This window comes from Monocercomonoides exilis, assembly GCF_001643675.1.
Source record: "Monocercomonoides exilis strain PA203 chromosome Unknown scaffold21-1407046, whole genome shotgun sequence".
Taxonomy (NCBI): domain Eukaryota; phylum Preaxostyla; order Oxymonadida; family Polymastigidae; genus Monocercomonoides; species Monocercomonoides exilis.
The window spans coordinates 444,206-468,004 of NW_027150566.1; the positions used below are offsets into that span (position 1 = coordinate 444,206).

The 23,799-nt window shown below is 36.8% G+C and overlaps 5 protein-coding genes across 5 annotated transcripts; 4 read left to right on the plus strand and 1 right to left on the minus strand.

Moving 5' to 3' along the window:
* Positions 1-985: 985 nt before the first annotated feature.
* MONOS_1055 (uncharacterized protein) lies at positions 986-8,617 on the plus strand (the record flags this gene model as incomplete). Its single annotated transcript, XM_067863008.1, has 1 exon — positions 986-8,617. The coding sequence occupies one exon, from the start codon at positions 986-988 to the stop codon at positions 8,615-8,617; it is 7,632 nt and encodes a 2,543-aa protein (XP_067727765.1).
* A 472-nt stretch (positions 8,618-9,089) lies between these two features.
* Positions 9,090-11,371, minus strand: MONOS_1054 (Cystathionine beta-lyase). Its single transcript, XM_067862998.1, has 6 exons — positions 11,253-11,371; positions 11,087-11,162; positions 10,493-11,014; positions 10,246-10,383; positions 9,914-10,059; positions 9,090-9,775 (listed from the first exon to the last, which is right to left on the minus strand). Exons 1-6 carry the CDS (start codon positions 11,349-11,351, stop codon positions 9,389-9,391), a joined length of 1,368 nt encoding a protein of 455 aa, XP_067727766.1. The 5' UTR covers positions 11,352-11,371; the 3' UTR covers positions 9,090-9,388.
* Positions 11,372-11,396: 25 nt separating this feature from the next.
* MONOS_1053 (uncharacterized protein) lies at positions 11,397-13,366 on the plus strand (the record flags this gene model as incomplete). The annotated part of the gene is made up of 3 exons (XM_067862987.1): positions 11,397-11,451; positions 11,516-11,605; positions 11,865-13,366. The coding sequence occupies 3 exons, from the start codon at positions 11,397-11,399 to the stop codon at positions 13,364-13,366; spliced, it is 1,647 nt and encodes a 548-aa protein (XP_067727767.1).
* Positions 13,367-15,914: 2,548 nt separating this feature from the next.
* On the plus strand, positions 15,915-16,744 carry MONOS_1052 (uncharacterized protein; the record flags this gene model as incomplete). The annotated part of the gene is made up of 2 exons (XM_067862976.1): positions 15,915-15,920; positions 15,983-16,744. 2 exons carry the CDS (start codon positions 15,915-15,917, stop codon positions 16,742-16,744), a joined length of 768 nt encoding a protein of 255 aa, XP_067727768.1.
* A 6,110-nt stretch (positions 16,745-22,854) lies between these two features.
* Positions 22,855-23,765, plus strand: MONOS_8073 (putative Pseudouridine 5'-phosphate glycosidase; the record flags this gene model as incomplete). The annotated part of the gene is made up of 2 exons (XM_067878454.1): positions 22,855-23,400; positions 23,493-23,765. The coding sequence occupies 2 exons, from the start codon at positions 22,855-22,857 to the stop codon at positions 23,724-23,726; spliced, it is 780 nt and encodes a 259-aa protein (XP_067727769.1). The 3' UTR covers positions 23,727-23,765.
* Positions 23,766-23,799: the final 34 nt, after the last annotated feature.

Below are 23,799 nucleotides of genomic sequence, written 5' to 3' on the forward strand. Positions count from 1 at the left end.
CAATGTAAACTCTTTGAGGCAGGGCAATCTGAAGCGAAACTTTTTCAATAAATTGGTAATTGCTCGGATTCAAGCAACCTTCAACAACCAACACAGCATAGAACCTTCATAATAATGCATTTTCTCAAAATAATATTTCCTTCTGTTTTTTTGATGGGCAGAGGGAGTACAGTTACGAATGAATCATTTATGAATTCAATATGCCAGAAACGCAAAATAGAGGGTCGGAAAGGACATTTGGTTTCATAGGGCACATATCCATTGGAACAGGGGCTTGGGATGAATAAAACAAGAGAGCAAGGATCGAGAGAGAATTTGTTGGAAGAGGATTTGCCATAAAAATGGAAAATATCAATTCTCAAAATCATTCCACAGTAAAAAGATGATTATTTGACTGATGTGGGAATATTACTGACACTCTATGGAAATGATAATATTTCTTCAGAAACAAACAAATAATTATGTGGAATTAAAAGAATTAATTTTTATTTTAAAATTTTTTTGAATTTTTGAGCTTAAAATTATATTTGAAATAATTGACGATTATTTTGTTGAACATGGGATTATTTGCGATTATTTGAGAAATGAAGCCAAATTTTTATTTTTGATGAAGAAATGCAGAGGAATATGGGCTATATTGATCATTTGAGTTTTTCATTTGAGTTTTTGTTCGATGAAGAGCGAGTTACACAGCAGAAGAATTATAAATCTTGCGTTTATTATTTTTGCATGTGTCAGTGCTATTTGCGAGACAGAAGAAGCATCAGCTAAGGAGATATGTGAATTGGATGCAAATGTTATGTTCCGGTTGCCAAGGAGCAGGAATGATTTTTGTGCACCAGAAAATAATCAGTGCTGCAAGATTCTATCGATATTTGTTGCTGTGAACTGCTCAGTGACCACAACGAGTGTGCTGCAGATTCAGCAGGAAGGAAAAGCTTGTTTTTTGGTTTGTGAAGGGTCAAGACTGGATATCAAAGGATGCATGATTTTTATTTCATCACAAATGAGCCCATTTGTGGTGGATGGAGGAAGCATCCATTCAGTGAATCTGACGGTTGGAACTTTGAAGCCATTTGCACCAATTCCGCGACTTTTTTGCTCATCTTTCAAAAATTCTGAGAGAGATGGAACAGACTCGATAACTCTTCGAGACTCCTCATTTTCATCATTTGAATTGGATTCTGCTCCATTTTTTGCACTGAATGCGAGCTGCTTTGTGAAAGTCTCTGGTCTGATGATGGGAAACATTTCTATTGCTTCCGATGCGCAAAGAGAAATGGATTTGAGAGCAAGAACAGAAACAACGATTGAGGGCTGCTCGTTTTTCAGTGTTTGGGACGTTATTGATGGGGGCATTGCAAGGTCAGTGAACAGCCCATGTACCTCACTGAAGGCAACAAACTCCTCTTTTGAGTGCTGCTTCCGAACGACGAATGTTAATGAAACAGGTAGACGCAATATGACAAGACAAGTACTGGGAGCGGATGAAACAAATGTTTTCACAGATTGTGAATGGTGCAACACAAGCGCTTCGTATGGATGTGCAATTTATTTATATGGAAGTTCAACTCTTGAATGCATCAGATGTTCATTCATGAATATGAGTCATGGCGGTGATGGAGCTGTTGATGTTCAATCAGGAGCGGGTGTAATTATGTCTGGATGTAATTTCACAAATTGCATTTCTAATGCTAATACAGGTGGAATGATTATTTATAGGATAATTGGAGACTATTTTTTTTCTGAATGCTTCTTTTTTGAATGCAAATCTGTTTCACAGTTTGCAGGTGGATTACGCATTTGTCATAACGTTGGAAATATGCATGCAACAATTGAAAAATGCAAATTAATTCGAAATGAAGCAGCATTCTTCGGTGGAGGATTATATATAGAGTTGCAAGAGAGCCCGTATTTTATCTCAGAATGTGAATTTGAAGGAAATTTAGCAAATGGAACAGGAACAGAATCATTTGAAGGAGGAGGTGGGGGAATGTTTATGTATTCAACAAGTTGGATGCAAACTGATTCAACTCCAGAGAGAATATCATTTTGCTTTTTCAGTCGAAACAAGGCAAAAATAGAAGAAGGTAATGATGTTAAAATAAAAAATGAATATCTGAAAGGTTCTCTATTTAAGTCATCATTCTCAACTACATCATCAAGAAGAGTGTTTTACAAAAACAGTCAAACAGATTACGATGGATGGCTTCCAACAATCAGAACAGCATATGCCAGAGCAGACGGAATTACATGGACAGTCTGTGGGACAACACAAACCAATCCGTGCAACACGATTGAGCAGGCATTTAACATGATTGAGAAAGGAGCAGAGGGAACAGTGAATATTCTTCGATCTTCGTACTCTTCAAAGGCTCTTTTCATTGAAGGGGGAGACATTTCATTCAAAGGCGAAAGTGAGAGCGACTGTATCATTTCTACAAAATTGCTGAATTCTCATGAGTGTTTGTTCACATTGGATTCGGGATCGATGGGATTGTCTTTGGTGGCAATTCGACACGACAGCGCAGAATCATCATCTTCATTGTTTACGATGAGAACAGCGGCACAGAAACTGACACTGAAGAATGTGATCATCTCAAGGGAAGACGATGGGCAGGTACACTCATTTGATAGTTCGCCGTTCAAAGTGATATTTGAGAAATTGATGATGGAAAACTGTTTGATTGAGGATATTTGTCTGGGAGATTGTTCGTTGTTTGAGGAAGAGGAGGAAAGTGGAGTTGTGAGAGGGATGCTGGAAAATGTGACAATCCAAAGGATTAGCCGAATGAGAGGAGATGGAGCGATATTCAGTTCTCAAAGTGAGAGAAGCAATTTCTGTGAGCTGGAGAACACCATATTCAGAAACTGTGTATGCAAGGAAGGGAATGGAGGGAGTGTTGCATGGAGAGTCGATGATAGTGGGATATTCAAGATTGGCAGAGGAGAGGTGACAACGGTGATTGGGGAGTGTGTGGCAGAGAAGGGAAGTGGAGATGAGAAGGGAAGAGGAGGAGGGATGTATTTGGAGTTGTCATCTCCATCAATAGAGTTTGAGATTGTAAATGTGGGATTTGAAAATAATCATGCAGAACATGGAGTGAATGTGTTTATTGCTTCGAATCAGCTGGAATTGATTCCGAAAGGGAGATATGGATTTGTTTCTCTTTTGAGCGAGGATGTGCAAGATGTTGAGGGAGCAGGAGATACTAGCAATGAAACACTGGTAATTCCGATTGTGTGCTATCTTCTGGAAGTTCCAAGGAGTGAGATCTACGTTTCAGCTTCAGGAGCTGATCATCCTCGGTGTGGACACACATTTTTCGAGTGCCGAACACTGAGTTATCCAATTGAGAGAGAAGAGAACATACAAGCAGATGGAACAACAACAGCGACAATCAAAGTTGGGAATGGAGTTGAGGTCAGCTCAACAGTGGTCTTTTCGAAAATGGCAAGGATGATAGAAGGAACAGAGGACGATGGATCGCTTGTTGTTGAAGGTGATGCATCTTGCAATGGTGATGAGGAAGGATGCGTTGGAGTGTTTGTGGTGCTGAAGGAAACAAGGATGAGAAAGATAGGATTGGTGACGCCATCTATGCTTGAGCATCAGGATGCAATATTCCAGTTGAAAGGAGAAACACTGAACTTGAGTGAATGTGTATTCGCATTTGGAGTTGGAATTGAAGTGAGTTATGTTGGATATAACTTGATTGTTGTGGAAAAGGGAGAAGCGAATGTGACTTCACTGAGATTGGATTCAGTGAGATTTGGGAAGCCTGGGATAAGAGCGAATGGGGGATTATCATCTGTCTCGTTGAAGAATGTGGAGCTGAATGATATGACCTTAGAAGGAGAAATGGGATTTGTTGTTTGTGAGGGAGGAAGCACACTCACAGCAGAAAGTGTGATTGCCAGTGGGTGCGAAATAGGAGGAAGAAGCTTGATTTTGGCAGGGAGCAACTGTATTGCAAGGATGAGAGGATGCAAGTGGAGTTCGTGTAATTTTGTTGATTCAGGGGTAATAAAAGGGAGTGGAGCAAAGGAGATATCCATTTTGGGGTGCAATGGGAGCAATATCCGAGTCAGTGAAGGAGATGGAGGGATGATGAATGGAGTAGTTGGTGAAGGAGGGATGGTGGATGTGCAGAACACAAGCGTTGAGGGATGTGTGGCGGGGAGAGGGAATGGAGGAGGAATGTGTGTTGCAGCTGAAGAAAACGCATTTCTTAATGTAAATGGTGGGTTAATGAAGGAGTGCAATGCAGAGGAAGAAAATGTTGGGAAAGGAGGATGGCTGTATGTGAATTGCAGCGAAAGGAAGGAAAGAACACCATTTCAGTTAGAGGGAGTGAAGTTTGCAGGGAACGAGGCATTTGTAGGGAAGAACATGTTCATTTTGGATTCGGATCTGAATGTGACAGTGAGGAGTGAGACGTTTGCGATTGATGTTGAAGGGATGGAAGACGATCCGAATGCATTTGTTGGAAGTGATGAGAAGCGGATAAACACAGATCTGTTGCGATTTGTGATTGAATACAAAAGTGAGAGGATTGTGGTGTGGGAAAAGGGAGATGATGTTGTTCGATGTGGGAGTGAAGAGGATCCGTGTGAGACATTGGAAATGGGGATGAGGCACATGGAGAGAGAAGGAGAGAGAAAAGTGGTGGGAGTGAAGGAAAAGATAAGAGTGGAAGGGGAATATGATTTGAGTGGGATTGAAGTGGAATCAGTGGGAGCAGGATTTGAAGAGATGGAATATGGAACAGTTGTGCTGGGGAGTGAAGGAGAAAGTGGAGCAAAAGTGTGCCTTCGCAACAGTGGAGCATTCACTCTGAGAGCACTGGAGATGGATGTGATGAATGTTTTAGGAAGTGAAGAATCAGGGATGATTGTGAGTGAGGGAGAGAAAGTTGAATGGGAAGACTGTTCGATCACATGGAAGGGAAAGAGAGAAGGGATGGGGGATGTTGCATTTTGTGTTGTGAAGAAAGGGGGGTTGGAGGTGAAGAGATTCAAAGTGCTTTCGTATTTTGGGAAGAGAAGTGCATTTGTGGTTGGTGGAGAAGTTGTGAGTGTGAATGATGAATTCACAGTGATTGAAGCCACATTGGAGAAGGGGAGTTTGTTTGAAATTGAAGGAGAGGGAGCAAATGGAGGAGGTGAGATGAGGATGAAGAATTGCAGTATTGGATCAGTTGAAGGAGAAGGAGCTGATCCGAGTATTGTTTCAAGCAAGAGTGGGAACGGAGTGAAGCTTGTGGTGGAAGATTCGCTGATTGAACTGTGCAGTTGTGGGAGAAGCACAAAGGGAGGAGCAATGCTGTTTGAGTTGAATGAAGGAGGATTGTTTGATGTTGTGAACACGAGTGTGAAGCAGTGTGGATGCTCTGTGAGAGAAGGGAAAGGAGGTGGAGTGTATCTGAAGACTGAATTGAGGGGAGAGCTGGATTATGTGTTTGATGGGGTGATATTCCGAAAGAACACAGCATTCATTGGGAATGATGTGTTCATTGTGTGCGACTGCATCAAGAGGCAGATCAATGAAGCACAGTTCAACATCGACTTCCTTGATGGAGAGTTCATCAGGCAGAATGCGATCTTTGGGATGGATGCAGGGGAGCACAAAGAGGAGGCGATGGACTTGATGAGTCTGATTGTGAAATATCAGTCAGACACGATTGTGGTTTCGAACAAAGAAGGGAAAGGGGGAAGCAATGAACAGCAGTGTGGAAAGCATTCAATTCCTTGTGCAACGATTGGATTTGGGCTGAGGCATCTGACACACGATTTCTTCAGCCAGATGTTTGTTGATGAGGAGTCTGTGATTGATGAGGAAATTGGATTGGACACACTCACGCTGAGTGGGATGCATGAAGTGCAGAGTCGAGTTGTTGTGAAAGGGAAAATGAACTGCAGCAAAGAGATGATTGCGGAGACAAATGGACAGGTGTATGTGCGATGGATACAGTTTGCCTTTGAAGAAGTGGAATCAACACAAACTCCACTTCCAACGAAGCATTCATCATTTATGAAGATAATTTCAGGAAAGACATCAATCAGCATGTGTTCATTTGAGGGAGTAAGCTCAGCTGGGGAGGAAATGGTGGAAGTGCCATTCATTCTGATATTTGTGGAAAGAGGGAAATGCTCAATGGGGAATGTGAGTGTTATGTGGCTTTCATTTTTGAGTGAAGCAGCCATGATTATGGAAGAGGATACTGAAGTGAGTGGATTGACGCTCAGAAATATTGAGAGGAGAAAAAACTGCTTGAAAATCAGAGGAGCTGGGAATGCGAGAATGGAAAAAGGATGGAAGGAGAGAGCGAATGAGGATGGAGCAGAAATGAACAACATAGAAGAAAGTGAGTTTTCATTTTCGATTTTATCGTCTTCATTTGAAAACGTCACATGTGTTGATGGGAGTGCAGGAGTGGTTGATGCCGAGGGGAGAGACATAAATGTGGAGTTTTCGAACTGTTCATTTTGTGGATGTTCTTCGAGCAAAAAGAAAGGGAAGTTGATGTATCTTTTGAGGTGCAAAAATATTCAGATGAAGCAGTGCTTGTTTGATGGGAAAGAAAGTGAAAATCCGTCGAATGAAGAAGTGAATGCGTGTAAATGGAATGGGTCACTTGTTGAGGTGAAAGAGAGCTCAGAGGAGATAAAGGATACGAGTTTTGTGAACTGCTCTGATGGAGGACTTTCTATTTGTGGAGGAAGTGTGAAAATTGATGATTGCAAGTTTGAGAACAACAGCCCATCCATTGAAAAATATCCATCAATCAGAAGAAACGTTATCTGTTCTGATTCTGGAACATTGAATGTGATGAGTTTAAAAGGAGGAGATGGATTGGAGAGAAATACATCTCTTTGGATGTTGAATGAAGGGTGCAGTTTTGAAGGGATTGTTTCAGAAAGGGATTCATCATTCTTTATTCCTATTCTGGAGGGTGTAGAGGCAAAAGAAGAGACAGACAGAATGAAATTGATATTCAAAGGATTGCTTTTTGTTCCATGCAACTTGTCATTCTCAGTTGTGAAGAGTTTTGGAGAAGAGAAAGAAATTGAAAAACATGATTTTGATACGGATGGATTCTTATCAGAAAGAGAAGCAGAAGGAAGTGTGGCAAAAGATATTATAAGCAATTGTGGAAATGAAATTGAAGTGAAAGTGTGTATTCTGTTTGGAGATGCCAAAGATCCATCTTCCACTGATTCTTTCATTCTGAAGAATCGAAGTGATCCTAAAGTTAATGGAGACGAAAGGATTGCCGAGGGAGGAAAAGAAGTGAAAATATCATGGGCAGTGATATTTGCAGTGATATTTGCTGTTTTATTTTTGATTGTTCTAATCATTGCTGTTGCATTTATTGTTCGATGGAAGAAGTCGAAGAGAAGGACAGAGGAATTGCAAGAGATTGTGAACGATAACATCAGAAAAGATCCGAAGGCGTTTGAAATGATAACGATGGAGATGTCTCCGGAGGAGCAGTGGAGGAGAGCAGAGAGAGAGGCAGAGAAGAAGAACGAAGAGAGGATGAAGAAAAGGGTATTCGAGAAAAGTTTGGGACACTCGGAGTCATCAGAGCATTTATTGAGTGAAAGTGACTCGACTGAATATATCCTGGGGAAAAATTCAGACAAGATTCCAGATTGGGCATTGGAAAAGGAGGAGGAAGAAGAGATTCAAAAGAGATCACCATCACCATCAATATCTTCGACATGTTCAACTGATTCAGATTCAACATTTGTTCGAAGAGAAGATCTGTGTCCAACCACTTCCTCGATGTCAAATCTTGTGGATGCAATGGCATGTTCATCACCACAAGAAAAATTGATTGTTGATTTGAGGGATTCATTGTTCATGCTGCTTCACGGGAAGAACGAGAAGAAAGAGATGGCAATAGGCACTCTTCAGGAGAGGGAGCAGACAGCTGCCCAGATCCTGTTCTGGGTGGCTAATCTTGCGCTTCATTCATTTGATGAAATGGACAACCCACTTCAATCTCTTGCCAATCTAAGTCCGCACATTGTTCTCTTCTCAGAGCATATGGTGATTTGCATTGTGATGCACTCAGACTTCTTGTCTGATGATGACTCAGATTCATCCTCTATCTCTTCGTCAACTGTTGTGACTTCTGCAAGTGATGATGATGGCAGTGATTCTCTCCCTTCTTCTGCCTTTGAGGATGAAGATTATTACAAAAAGGAGTGTTTGAGATGGAAGGCACCAGAGCTGTTAATCAACAAGAAGATGGGAGCGACAAAGGAATCAGTTGCATTCTCGATTGGCATGATGCTGTGGGAGTGTCTGACGCTACAGATTCCGTTTGGGGAGTATGAGGCTGAAACAGCTGGACAGAAGATTATCAATGGAGAGAGACCAAATTTATTTTCCATTGAAACAATATATTTGCAGTTAATAAAGAGGAGCCTAGCAACCCAAGCAAATACACGCCCAACTCTAATTGAAATAAAACGAATTTTCATAAGTCATGCTCCAGCTGGCGCAGTTCAGTTAACGATGTCAGATGCAATTGATTTGCAGTACTATGTTGATGACAAAGGATGCAGCTTTGAGAGGAGCAGTTCTCTCACTGTTCGTGAATAGAATAATATCACAATGCAAAAAACAAATTGTGAAAAAATGTCAACCGATAATATTAAAGTTGCGAATAAGGCTTCAAATGCTTAAAAAGAATAATCAATGAAGAAGCCTAAATTATAATTGCATTTATATCAAATTGAAAATTTATGATGCATTATCTTTCCATTCAAAATAATTTAGTTTTGGGAAGCGTTCAAATATTATTCGTTTTCTCGATTCTGAGAACAAATTTGGGCTTGAGTTGTCGAAGCAAAGCATTTGAGTTCAATCAGTTTTTCATTTTGAACTTTCTCTGGAATTCAGAGAAACAGATGAGGAATCCTTTTATATTAATGTTTTTGTAATTTATAAATATATATATATAGGGAAAAAATCTGAGCAAGGATGTGTTGAAAAAAAAAACTTTTTCTTCCTTCATATACCAATGTTTATTAAACAACAAATAATGGTTGTGTTTAACATAAAAAGAGATCTTTTTTTTTTTTTTTTTTTTTTTTTTTTTTTTTTTTTTTTTTTTTGGATTTACTATCCGTTGTGATAATAAAAATAAATACAGGTAATTTTCTCTGAATAAAAATGGTAACAAAACAATACGCGAATGTTTGTAATGAAGAAGAAGAATTCGCAGCACAGAAAATCCAGATTATATTCACCGAATCGCGAAAATCATTAACACAAAAATGTATCAATTCCACTTAATGACAGCATATATTACAATAAAGCGAAACAAATCTCTGTCACCAGCCGCATTCCGCATTCTTTTCAAGCGCCTTTTTATGGATAGGCAGCAAACAGCGTGTCAAACAGAGATTCCAACCGCTTCAGCGTCTCTTCCACGTTCTCAGTCTTCGTTCCCACATTCATCCTGACCCATCCATCTCCGTCAATCCCAAACTGGCTGCCTTCGTTGAACAGCACTCCCGTCTTTTGGAAGATGAAGTCCTTCAGCGCACCAGCTGTGCGCCTGTTGAACTCTGCAGCCGGTGCAGCTGGATCCACAAGAACTGCACCCGTCACAGGATGTGTGTTTCGCGGAAGAGGAAACAGCGCCTTGTCGTTCGACAAACGCAGCTCGTCAGTCGCCCCGCCAGCCTTTGCCATGGCTTTCTCGTGGAAGTAGTTGATCGCCTTGTTCATGTTGATAAACAGAAGGAACGTTGCCTGGAATCGGAAACAGCATCCAGCCAATAAAAATGAATGGAAGACAGACAGACAGACAGACAGAAAAGAAGATAACCAATAAATCGCAAAAAATAAACAAAATACGAACAAAAAAAAGGATGTGTAGAAGCTTCACACTTCTTGATCGACAACGTCCACCAGCCCTTTGAACTTGTCCTTCGAGAACATCTCATAAACCATTGTGCAATGCTTCCTGAACAGCGCATCACAATCACGCACCCACTGATAGCAGTGCGTGTAAGCAGCAATTGCAGCAGGAAATGCTGAGACATTCGTTTTTGATTGTTCAGTTGAAGCACAAATAACATTGATAAAATTAATTATTCCCACAAGCAAATTGAGCATAAATCAAATGGAAGAAGTATTCAAAAGAAAGAAGAAAAGGAAAAGAAAGAAAGAAAAATAATTAATAATTTCACCGTCTTCATCAAAATGAGCAAAAGACATACCAAACACATTCTCAGCAAATGCTGCATTTCTGCTCAGAAACACGTTGAAGCCTTCTCTCAGCCGAGGATTCGACGCAATGCAGAAAGAAAACTGGAACGATGGAATGTTGAAGGTCTTCGATGGAGCAGAAAATGTCACTGAAGCGCAGCAAAACACCGCAGATGAGCAATTCAAGCAAATAAATAGATAAAGCAGAGATAACAATATGAAAAATACGAATAAAAAAATGCTTCTATTGATGCATACAGGTATTTCTCGACAGCTCAGGCGAAATAGAAGCGATGGGAACGTGCATTGGAGTGGAGCCTTCTCGTGGCAGTGCAAAGTCCCAATGGATCTCATCCGAAACAATGAGAACTTCATGCTTCAGACACAATTCCCCAAGCCTCGTCAGTTCTTCTCTCGTCCACATTCTCCCAGTCGGGTTGTGTGGGTTGCACAGAATGAACATCTTCACCCTGGGAAGCGATATTTTGCGCTCGAAGTCATCCCAGTTGATGTTCCACTTTCGTGTTTTGTCGTCAAATATCAGCGAGCTGCGCACAGCTTCCCGCCCGTTGTCCTCTGGGAGATTGGTCAGGGGGAAGTAGATAGGAGATAGAACCACAATCCGGTCTCCTGGCTGCGTGAAGGCTTGGATGCTCGCTGCAACCGAGCCGCACACGCCTGGTGAATGGCTTATCCACTCCGTGCTGATGTCCCAGTTGAAACACTTTGCTGCCCATTGTCTTATGCACTCGTTCACTTCCTTCGGTGCCACCGGGTATCCTGGTGTTGATTCCCAAAGAAAACAAAAACAAAGGCAAAAATGAAAAATTTACAGAATAAACCATTTCACACCATATGCATGGTGAGCTGCCCGCTTTGTGATGGCATCAACAACAGGCTTAGGCGAAGCTATTTCCATGTCCGCCACCTGGTTCACACCACCACAATGTCAATAGTTCGGTTGAAAAAACACAAAAAGAAACAAATGACGAAAAATTAGCAACAACAAAGAGCACACCCACATCATCATGGGAGAAGGATGGGAGTGCGGTATGTCCCACTTCACGCAATCTGTTCCACTTCTGTCGACAAATTCGAGGGGGATTTCCTGTGACATTTCCAGAATGTTTGATCGTTTTGTCCATTTTTGTTTTTGTGTTTGATGCAGAACAAACACAAAAGCGTCAAGCGCCCGACTTCCAAGGTGGCTGTTGCTAGTGTGTGTGTGTGGAATAGTGTATATATATTTTATGTTCACGCTGTCTTTTTGAATATTTTCAGAAAACCTTGGCTCGGCCCTCAAACAGAAAAATTCATTCTGGAAGGCAGACAAAATTGAAACGACTCATTCTTGCATGGCGCGAGAGGGGAGTTGGAGGAAAATTGAAAAAAATAAAGAAAAGCTCGAATCACGAATCAATTCTGAGAAAATCGTCGAATAATTCATTGAATTTGAAAACAACATTTTCACCTGAATCCAGGATAAATTCTGTCCTGTCGATGCTTTATCCGAAGCATTCAAAGAAAAAACTTCAAGATGTTGTTGGAAAGCTATCGCCGAAAAGTTTTCTTCGGCAGTTGATTCCTGCTCAAACGTTTTCTGAGACATCGATTTTTTCTGTATCATCAGGTTCTTTTTCGTCTTCTGATTCATCGCGTAACGCATCTTCTGAGGACTTGCCGTTTTTCTATCCATATTCGATGATGGACCGCAGTCTCCTCCCACCTCCATCGAAGGCGATTGACACAAAAATTTCGTCCATTCTCATGCAGCTTTCGGAGCTGCAGAGGCAATCCTATTTGGCAGCATTGCAAAAAGCAAAGGCAGGGCAAAGGGGGAAGAACGCAAAGGAGAGGACTACACGCAAACGAGAGATTGCGGGGGTTTCACATTCAAGAACATCAGTTTTTCTGAGCAGCACAGAAAAACAGTTGGTGAAGAAGTATTATCGGAAGAGGCTTTTCTGTGGAGTGAACGAAGTGAAAAAGACGCTTGTTGGGGGATATAAGAAAGTGAGTGTGGTTGTTGTTGCGCGGGATGTGGAAGAGGACGGGTATGCAGGCGGATTGAGCGACAGGATGGAGCGCATTTTGCAGATCTGCAGCATCAAAGGCATTCCAGTTGTGCATGCGCTGAGCAGGCGAAAGATCGGCGAAGCGATTCTGCAAGGAACAGGAAGGGAAAAAGAGAAAGCCAAAAGCGTGTCCAACAAAAGAGATGGAACGGCAGCAGGAAATGAAAAAGAAGAGGAAGAGGAAAAGAAGCGAGTGGCGAGAAGAAGTCAGCTTCGGCACAAGCACATGATCGGAAGAGGGTTCAAGAGAATAAGTGTTGTGTGCATTGCGGATGCGGATAACATTCATTCAGAGGTGCAGGAATTGATCCATCAGGATTTCTTGAGGTGCCACACATTTTCAATGAACCGTCACGACACTTGGGAGAAAAATCAAAGAATTGTTAAAGAAAAAGAAAAAAAGCAAAAATATGAAGAGATTTTAAAGAGAAAGGCAGAAAAGAGGAAAAAAGACGAAGAAAACAGAATTAGAAATGAGGCAAGGCGAAAGATTGCAGCAGAAATTTATAAAAAGCGAATTGAAGAAAAAGAAAGAAAGAAGAAAGAAGAAGAACTCAGAAAAGAAAAGGAGGAAGAGGAAAAATGGAAAGATTTTCCTGCACTCGGAAGTGAAAGAAAAAGAAAGGATCAAGCTTTTATTTCCACACAGTCAGAGCCAATAATTGAGAAACATGATGTTGATGAGGCTTCTGCTTTCACAGAGAAAGAACAGCAACACAGCAAGCGTTACCAGAGCGAGGCAAGCAGACAGAGAAGGAAGCGTGTGGTTATGAGAAGGCGAGAACGAGAAAAGGAAGAAAGAATAAACAGGAGAAAAGAAAGAGAAATCAATCTGATAGAAGGAAAAAGCCAAGAGAACGAACAAAACGAAGTAAGGCAATTAAATGAAGTTGAGGTTCAGCCAAAAGTCGGTGCTGCAACTTCAAATTCCTCTGTATCAAAAAAGAAGAGATCAAAACAGCCACTTGGAGAAGTGGAGAATCGAAGCTTGTTTCAATTCAAAGCACCACAAATAAATCCTCGGCAATTTTTTTACAAGCCTTTACACAAAAATTAGTATTTTCTTTTTGTTTTGATGTTTTATTATTGATGAAATGAAAATTAAATATATGCATAAACAAGTGAGAAAGTTTATTGGAGTGTTTCTGCGGTAAATTCATTTTAGTCAAGAAAATTCGAATTTTCGAATTGTCAAGAAATCGATAACTTAACACAAATTTTCGTCATAAAACTACTTTTAAAAAGCTGATTATTCAACAATAATTTTTTGTGAATGAAATGAACTTATCTTTCATTCACATCCATCAAATTAAATACCAAATGGGAAAGAATAAATCATATTCGAATGAAAGCGAATTTGCCAAAATCAGAAACCAAATTCGAAAAACAAAAATGAATACGAGTAGCCAACAATAATGAGTAGTGTTGTGCTATTTTCATGCATGAGAAACAATAGTATCTAATGAAATTTTCACTATTTTTTCTAATATTTGAATTGACATCAAAATGAAAACAATAAAAATATTTTTGAACGCAGTGAAGTCATTGAAACTCATGTGAAAACAACAGTTGCATAATTTACACAGAGATGTTAGATGCCTCTTTCATTTTTTCCAACATATTGCAGAATGCAGGTTTCACATGAAAGAACAATGAAGATAATTTATAAGTTAATAGAAAAGTCAATCGTGTTTCAATTTTGACATTTATATTTTTTTTTTCTTTTTCAGTGTCTCAAATGTTTCATAATATTTATTTATTTATTTATTTAAATCATAAGCATAATCATTCAGTGCACGCTGTATTCCTTGCTATCATTCCCTCTTTCTTCTTTTTCTTTCTTTCAATTATCGTCTTCTTCACTTCTTTGCATCGGCTGATACTGAAAAGCAAATATCTCTGTGATTCAATGAAAATGGAAAAATTTGTTGATTCTCACTTCTTCCAAGATGATTTTCCATTGCTTTTTTTTTCTTGAAACAAATCGAACATCACAAGCTGTTGTTGTGATGTTGCACATAACAAATGCTAAAGGCAATAATCCAGCTTCATCAAAATTGTAAATAACATTTCATATCTTCTAGTTGTTATTGTTGTTCTATTTTTGCCACAAGCAAAAAATTGAAGATGAACAGTGGCCAATGATTTTATGAATTAAATTGCAATTATTTGGATGTCGTGATAAAAAAGTGGATGAATGTTCGGTTTTGCGAGAAGAAAACGATACGACACACAAAACATGCCCTTCTTCCAGATCCATAAATGATTAAAGCCCCAAGTTAAATAACTCTCAATCCTTAACTCTTTTTGTATAATTTTGAATCCTTTTTTTTTATTCCTTCTGATTCCGTGATGTCTTCTTTTGCTTTGCATCTTCATCTTATTCAATATCACTTGGTTTTATTCTCTTCTAAGAGCCTTCATTTTTCAAATAATTCAATGTCCATTCTTTTCTCACTTTTTGTCTTTTTTTACCATTCCTCTATTCCCACTTCTCCCAATATTTGTTTCAAAATTATTGTTTATCATCTTCATGCAGTTATTCATTTTCATTTTGTTTCTTTCTTTATGTCGTCTCATGTCACGGCAATCATTCTTCTCGTCTCCCCAAAGGGCAATTCATCTCATTCACATCTATTTGCACTCTCTAAAAAATAGTTCTGATCATATTCTGCTTCTTTTGCAGATAACATTTCAATGTTTCATAAATCAACACTTCTTTAATTCATTTGAAAGTAATCAACAACGGGTTTTCATTTTCAGAATCATTTCATTCTTATTTCACACAAATAATATGTTCATCATACATCTCTGAAAATATAAGACATTTCTTTTCAAAATGGTTTCTCCCATATCGAAATCACTTGATTTCCTTCTGACTTTGATTTTGAACATATCTCCCCAAAGTTTTCCGCGTTTATAACATATCTTAAATTCTCTAATGTAATTCTATTTGCTTATGATATATTCCTTTTTCGTAAAAACAATTGTTGATCAATTTTTGATTTTTATTTCAAAATGAAGACATCAAGTGATGGAAGACTTTTCAAAGTTTGAGCTAATTTAATTTTTTTTTTCTAAATAAAATGGCAAATTTGATTAATCTCCGCAGAATTGTTTTCTGAGCTGGAAGATTGCAATGAAAATGAACAGGAAGAGAAAATCGAAGAAATGAATAGACACATGAACAATATGAATATAGAAAAATTGTATTCAATATTTACGACAAAAATATACAATGAAATAGATAAGATGATTGAAGAAAAGAAATTGTCTTTGGAAAATGCCATTTTATTGCTTAAACTTTTGGGATATTGGAAAATCTTGAAAGATTTATTATTCCTAGACTGTGAAAACACTTCCTTGTGCAAAAAAAATTGAAAAGAAGATTATTGATGAAGAGAAGAAAAAAGAAGGAAGGAACGAAAAGAAGCTTGTTGATCTTTGCGAATGCCATATTTCTCTGAGTTGCTTTTTCACACCTGAATTGCTTTCAATCTGTGTGCCTTGTCTACTGAATGCTGCGCGAAAGAAAGAGGAAAACGAGAAAGCACAAAAAGACGTGGAAATGGCTCTGCTGTCTTTGATCAGTATTTATAAATTTAATGTATGTATATTTTTTGTATCATTTTTTAACATTGTTGAATTGCTTTCTCTCTCTTTTTTTTTTAAGGATAAAGGACGAGAACTTTTCTTAGATGAAATCAAAGACATTATCAAGTATCATCAAGAGCATTGCAATCTTACACGACTTGCATATCAATCAACATGGAAGTTTTTGATGGAAAGATTTTATAGCCAAAGAGAATTGGAAGGAGTGATTGAGAATGAACTGCATTTTGCGAGAGAGGCAACGAGAGAAATGGAAGAGCTGGCAAAGTGTGTGAATTGGAAAAGAAAAGAAGAGGAAGGAGAAAAAGAAATGAAAGATGTGATTGTTTTAAGGAGATGGCTCGATGAAGTTAATAATTACTTATGCTCGAGTCCATTGTGGAAAGAAAAGCACATTGGGCTTGTCGGAAGCGTTGTTCAAGTCTTTCACGCGGCAAAGGATAATCGTCCAGTCATACGCGATAAATGCATTTATTCTTTTGGAACTGCAGTTAGAAAAAGGGGTGTGAATGTCGATATCTTGCTGAGAAAAGGAGTTGTTGATGCTGTTTTGGAGATTCTTCAAGCCACGTTGAATGACTACGTGTTAGCAAATTGCATTTGTTTTTTGGGAGAACTTTGTAAAAGATTGAATGGGAAGATGGGGAAAATGTTTTATGAAGCAAGGCGGATAGAGACGAAAAGGAAAGTATTTGAAAGGACAGAAGAAGAAGGATATGAAGATATTATCATGAGCTTTCATGAAATACTGCCTGATTTGGAAGAAAAGTTTGAATTTTTGCAGATGTCAAAATACTCATCAGATTATCTTTTGAGTCTTTAAAGCGAATCTTCAATTTATCTTTATTCATTTCATCATCATCTCAGAAAGGAAGAAAATATGAAAAAGCAGATGATGGCAAATGAATAAACGAAAAGGGATAGAAGAGAATAGAAAAGAGAATAGAAAAGATTTCGTTCTGGAGCAACATTCTCAATTAGAGAAAAAGAATATTCAACAAAAAATGAGTATTCTTCATTCATTTCATTCATTCTACTCATTCTCATCTTCCACTTCGAATTCACTCACACACTCTCCCTCATTCACCCACACATTCACACTGCATCCATCTTTATTTCAACAATTGTGATCTTCCTTTTCTTCTTCTTCTTCTTCAACTTTCTGTTTCGATAAAGAAGACAACATGCAACTCAGATGAATTGGGATTGAGTCACTTTCTGATGATGGATGGAATGGAAGAGAAGGTCAATGAAACAAAAATTGGAGGAACTTCAATTGTTGATTTCTGAGCGAAAGAAAAAGAAGAAAGAGGAAAGAAGAAGATTTAACTCCATATGCTTTGGGAATAGAAAGAAAAAATGTTCAAATGAAGAATAAAGAGAATCATCAACATATTTTCTTTTCTGAAAAAAAGACTGTGAAAAGTCGGCGAGCACTTTTGATGTTGATTGGAAGAGTGACCAATCAGGAGAAGAAAGAGAGAAATAATTGAATGGTGACTCTTGTTTCGGGCAAGCAAATTTTGAATGATATTTTCAGATGATTTCTTCCTCGTCTCGTTTATTGCTGTTTTATTCCCTTAAACGATATTTTTGGCTGGATTCTTCACAACCATTTTTTCTTCATTTCTTTTGTATTCTTCTCAAAAATAACCATTTTATTCTTCTTCTTCGCCTTCTCTTGTTTGATAATGCAGTTCGAAAGAGAAAAAGCAAAGGAGATCAGAGGCTTCAAGAGGTTAAACTGAACAATTGAACACATGGAAATAAAAATGAATCTTCTAGAAGAAAATGGAGGGAAACAATTCATTCAACAAAGGTTCTTGATTTCCTAATTGAAAAGTTAAGAAATTTTTATTTTTCATTTTTTCAGAAAAAGGAAATAAAAACAATATTTTAATTCATACAATTATCGTTTTCCTCTCATTTTGTGAAAAAATAAAAAAGAAAAGAAAATTCAATTTAAGAGTTTCAATTTTTATTGAAAAGAATTTGATTATATATTCACAAAATAATCAGAAAAATTCAAAGAAAAATAATTGTCATATCTTTTGTTTGCATAAACACAGAACAAGCACACCAAATATTTTTGATTGTTTAAACCATTTTCGCAATCTGTTGTTTATTAGGTTTTTGAATATTACTTTCTTTGTCTGCGCTTTGCATCCATTGTGAAAAAAAAAGTAATAAAATTTAATTTCTGAATGAGTGATAAAATAAGTTTGATAACAGATTTTTGATCGATCAAAATTTTGAAATCTTGGGAAAAACCTTTCAAATAAGAATATCATAATCTGAATAAGACATCTTCATCTGAGGAATCAACGGTTAAGGATCCAACATCTTTTGCCTAAGGTATTTGCAGTTTGCCAACACTGCTAAAAAGTCAAATTTGTCTGTAAATGAAGGGGATATACAAGATTTTTGAAGTGTCCAAAGTGCAAGAAAATTGTTTCTTCATTAAAAAATACAACTTTGGAGCTTCAAAATTGATTATTTCCAGTGTGATGAAGATTCTTTTAATGTTTTAGCTGGAAATCACACATTGGAAAATTGGTATGATACGAAATATATCTCAAATGACGATTGTGTTCTGAACAAGCGTAGCAAGGTCGACTGTGTTTTATTTCTGGATTTTCAGAAATGAAAAAAATGAAGTGGATAGCAATATAGTTGAAATCGATGGAGCTGCATGGAGGAGAAGGAAATACTTAAAATTTTGAAATCATTATCAATTTTGTGAGTCTCAAATTAAACTTAATCTCATTGAATATTATTGTATTTAAAAATAAGGAAAGCAAAAAATAATCGATGTGGATATTTGGAGTTGATGATCGAAAGGGTGATGAAGATTTATGGTCATTCCACGTTTTCATTGTGTGAAATCAAAAAAAAAAAAAAAAAAAAAAAAAAAAGAAAAAGAAAAAGAAAAGAAAAGAAAAGAAAAAGTAAAAAGAAAAGAAAAAGAAAAAAGAAAAAAGAAAAAAAAGAAACCCTACTCCCAATTATTCTTAATTGAATCCATGAAGGAACAACAATAATCAGTGACTAATTGAAAGCTAGCACTTGCTTGGGATAAATATGTCACACCGACCTGACTGCCTGCCACAAACGTTATTTCATTGATCCTGTTTCGAAAGCCAATACGAACACTATCGAAAAAATGTGGACACATTTAAGATCTTTTTTCCCTTGATATGGAGTGAGAGAGCGATTTATTCCTGGAGTGCTTGAAACATTCATTGAAAAAGATCAGGTTTACTCTCCTTCGGAGAAATAATAGAAAAAGTTATCAATTTTCAATCTGAAGATGAATATGAATTGGAAACTTATGATGATGATGATGATGAAAACGAAGAAATTTTTGATTTAAATGACATTTTGGGAATTAGAGATGAAGAAGATACTGAAGAAGAACTTTTAAAAGCAGAAAGCGAGGATTCAGATCTTTTTGGAGCTGGAACAGGTGAAGATTCATCGGAATTTGAACCATAAATAAATTTTTTTTAAAAAAATTTTTTGCGAATATTTTTTGATCTTTTTTTACACACATCACTTTTCGCAGGATGTTGCGAAGTGAATACAAACAGAATCATTAAATGGAACTTCTGTTTCAAATATCAAATCATAATTTTTGGTGGGTTTTTTGAATGATTACACCCTTTCGTATTGAATAAAAATCATTCCATAAAGCCTTGTGATGCAATCTTCAAATTCTTCTTCTTTCATCTTTTCAAAGATCTCCATTTTCATTGCCTTTCTTTTCGCTTCATCAATTTCACTGTCCGTGTTCCCTTTCAAATTCCTTGAAAGATTCAAATAGAAATCCAAATAAGTAGATACAAATTTTTCTTGCAACGTTGTTTGCTGCATTTCCTCCAAAAATACTTCAACCACTCCACTCTTCAACAGGTCATCAATTTTCACAGCTCTGCTTTCCGCTGCTGCTCTGAAACAAAGAAAGCAGTTGAAGCTTAAATCTCCATTATTATCAGTTGACGCTCTATGCACTCGAACAATGCTGCTGATAAGGTGATAATGCACTTCATTCCTCATTTCGCATAAAACGAAGAAAGAACACATCGTTTGGATCCATCTTATCAAGACAATCACTTTTTTCTCTTCTCTCTTCTACTTTTTCTTCTCGGTTTTTATCTTCTTCTTTTCTATTTTCATTATTATTATAATTATTATTGGTATATGCGCACTTAACAGCAATTTCTAATTCTTGCATATTTCGTTTGCTTATTGCTTAAATACATCATTTGTGATGTTTTGAGTTGTTAAAAACATGCGGAAATTCATTAAAATAAAATTTTAATTTATCAAAAATTATGAAAATGTGTCAAAATTTTTTCAAAAAATAAATAAATAAACATAATAAAAAATCAAAATAAAATAAAAAAGTTTATCTTTATGAGTTTTCTGAATACTCAGAGGTAGATAAACCATCGCCTGGGTCAATATTGTCGGTTTCACTTGTTTCGCTGTCATTAGAAATAAGCAAATCATCTTAATCAGGAATATCTTCTTCATTTTCTTCTGTTTCTTCATCTTCTTCAGATTCTTCTGTTTGTTTTTTCTTTGTAGAAAACAATTTTGGATACAATTACTTCAACTCTGACAATCTTTCTCTTATGAATCATCCAAAAAGCCAGTTGATCAGCAACATATTTTTCTCTAATGCCGTGGTGAAAAAAAATCTTCTCATATGGCTCCATAATCCTTCGATTGTATTTGTGCATGCGTGAGTTTCTTCATCAGAAAATTTTCTCTTATGGCACACTGTTAGATGATTGTATCCTAAACGAGAAAGAGATGAGTATACCTTCCATTCATCTGACATTATTGTTGAATGCGGTAGAATGTGCTTTTGAATGATTGGAATCAACGTCGTAGCAGAACGGTCTGGAACAATCATGACAAAAAAATTTCTTGTTTCATCCATTTTTTCTTTCTTTCGCTCCACTGCGCCAAAGACCCACATTTGTTTCTTTCTTCTTCCTCTATGATATTTTCTTCTCCTCAAAGCACATTCATCTATCTCTACAATAATGTTTTCGCTTCCAAGAATAGTCTCATTCTGATTTATGATGTCCATCGCGCAACATCTCATAACAGATGACCAATATGCAACAGAGTTCCTATGTATCCCCAACATTTCCGAGCAAAATTTCACACTAGCACCGTTCCAAATAAAAAGTATGATTAACAAAATTACATTTATAGGTATCCTGCTTCGATTAAATGACGTATTCTTGCATGCTGATTGTCTATTGCTGCATTTCCTGCAAACCCACATCATCGTTCCATAGTAACGCCGTAAATTCATTTCAGTTCTGTGCCTTCTGCATTTTGGCTTGTTTTTGATGATTTTCTTAAATATCCATTTTTCTGATTTCTCCGAATTGAGAAACAATCTGAATAATTTATTTGTTGTTCTTCCTGGAATAGCAAGTGAATAGTCTGAATCAGACACTTCTTCCATAAAAATTTTTGATTTGTGAATGATCGAAAATCCCATAAATATGTGAAAACAACAGATTTCAAAAATCAAAAAATCATGGTTTTCGCACATATTTTGTTCATGATATATGCACTAAATTAAACATGTGTTACAGATTAAAAAAATTTTTCCGCGTACGTCAGTAATTAAAAACCCTCATCAGTATTGGTATTTAAAAGAATTAATTTATTTTCTCTGATTTTTGAAATTTTCGTTGCATAAATCAAAATATATTTATATATTCGTTTTATTCTATTTTTCGAACTTTTCTTTTTATCACAAATTAATTAAAAATTACTTCCCTGTAGAATACTGACTCCATTTACAGTCACTGACTTCACTGACTTCACTGACTTCACTGACGGTCCGATGGTCGATTCATTTCAAATATGATTTTTTGTCAATATCCTTTTTGAGAAATGCATTTTCATTCTTCGCTTATTTGAATAAATATTTAGCAATATTTGCATATGCAATTATTTGTTCTAATAATTGATGTTCTGATGTGAACATTATTACTCGGTCCGTCAGGAAACCAATTTTGTCTGCCAATGGTCACAAAGAAACACATGTTTACACTAAATAACTCACTTTTTATAAATAAACTGTTTTTTCATTGTTTTGAAAATTGCCGTTAAGTATGCATTTGCCTTATTATTTTAATTTTTTTTGTTTATTTTTATTTTTATTTTTTTTTTTCACCAGGTGGAAAACTGGTGACGGGCTTGGAGAAAAATTTTCCTTACATCACCCAGGGCTAATCAGGATATATTTTCATCAAAAGATTTCCATAATTGCACGATAGTTATCTTTACTAAATATTTAGCATTCAACAGATTCTCTTTTTGAAAAATTTGTTTCAATCTATTTTTTGAACAATCTATAATATTTGTGTATGATTTGTTGAATCAAACTACAAAAGAATTATTTTCAAGCAATTTCAATCTCTTTCATATCAAAAATAATTATCTGCATTAAAGAAATTATCGATCTTCCCTCAAATATTTATTTTTGATAAATGACAGAAATTATTGAACGAAAGCACGAACCAAAAATCGTTACAAGTGACGAAGTCGAAGAGGCATTAAGAGAGCAGCGTCCAATTGTTGCACTTGGTTTGGCTTTTTAATTTGCATCATTTCCTTCATTTCTTTTTTAGAATCAACTATAATATCACATGGTTTGAAACGAAAACTTTTTTTCATAATTACTTAAAACTTCTATTTTTTGAAATATAAGGAATGCCATACCCGGAAAATGTTCAGGTTAGATCGATAACTTTATTGATATTTTTGATTTTATATATTTCCAGATGGCGTACAGGATGGAGGATCTGATTCGAAAGAATGGAGCGGTTCCAGCTACTATTGCACTCATTGGGGCATGACTTCAATAATTCATCCCAGGATTTTGATATTTTTGATTTTATGTTTTTGAAGGGAGTTGCAAAGATTGGATTGACACACGACGATATAGAACATTTAGGGAAAGAAGGTACAAAAGTCCTAAAATGTTCTCGAAGAGATCTCGCATTTGCTATGGCAAAAGGTCTTGATGGAGCATGCACCGTTTGCGCAACAATGCAGTTAGCTGCATCAGTTGGAATTTCTGTTTTTGCAACAGGGGGGCTTGGCGGAGTTCATAGAGGAGCAGAAAAAACATGGGACGTGTCAGCAGATTTGAGGGAATTTTCAAAATCTCCTGTTATCGTTGTATGTGCTGGTGCAAAGGCAATACTCGATCTTCCAAAAACAATGGAGTATCTTGAAACGGAAGGTGTTCCTGTTGTAGGCTATAAAACAAGCGATCTTCCTGCTTTTTATTCTTCAACTTCGGGCTTGAAACTTGAAATGCAATTGAATACAGCTAAAGAAATTGCTGAAATGCATTTTGTCAATAAACACATTCTCAAATCAAGTCATGGGATGATTGTAACAAATCCTATCGATAAAGATAAAGAAGTTCCTCATGAGGTATTTCTTTGACTTTTATTTTGTAGTTTAATATTTTTTTGACTTTTCATCATTTTAAAATAATTTGCTACATTTACATACCGTTTCTTTAGATAATTGACGGAGTTATTGAAAAAGCAATTAGCGAAGCTGAAGATAAAGGGATTTCTGGCAAGCGTTCGACTCCGTTTCTTCTCGCAAAAATCTGTGAGCTTACAGAGGGAAAATCTTTAGCATCCAACATTGCACTCGTAGAAAATAACGTGCTTCTGGCGACTGAAATTGCAAAAGAGCTAAACACCATTGAAAGAAGAGGAACTCTTGGAGCAAAATTGAAAGAAGATTGAGAAATATTTTAAATTCAAAAGCAGTTCAAATAATAAAAGAAAATGATTTACATTCAAAAGTATTCATTGCAAA

Excerpts from the sequence above, each read along its gene's own strand:
- MONOS_1054 (XM_067862998.1), bottom strand. The coding sequence starts at position 11,351 with ATGTCACAGGAAATCCCCCTCGAATTTGTCGACAGAAGTGGAACAGAT. Across the intron at positions 11,163-11,252 it reads CTTCTCCCATGATGATGTGG|GTGGCGGACATGGAAATAGC; the intron begins GTGTGCTCTTTG and ends GGTGTGAACCAG. Across the intron at positions 10,384-10,492 it reads TGAGCTGTCGAGAAATACCT|TGACATTTTCTGCTCCATCG; the intron begins GTATGCATCAAT and ends GCTGCGCTTCAG.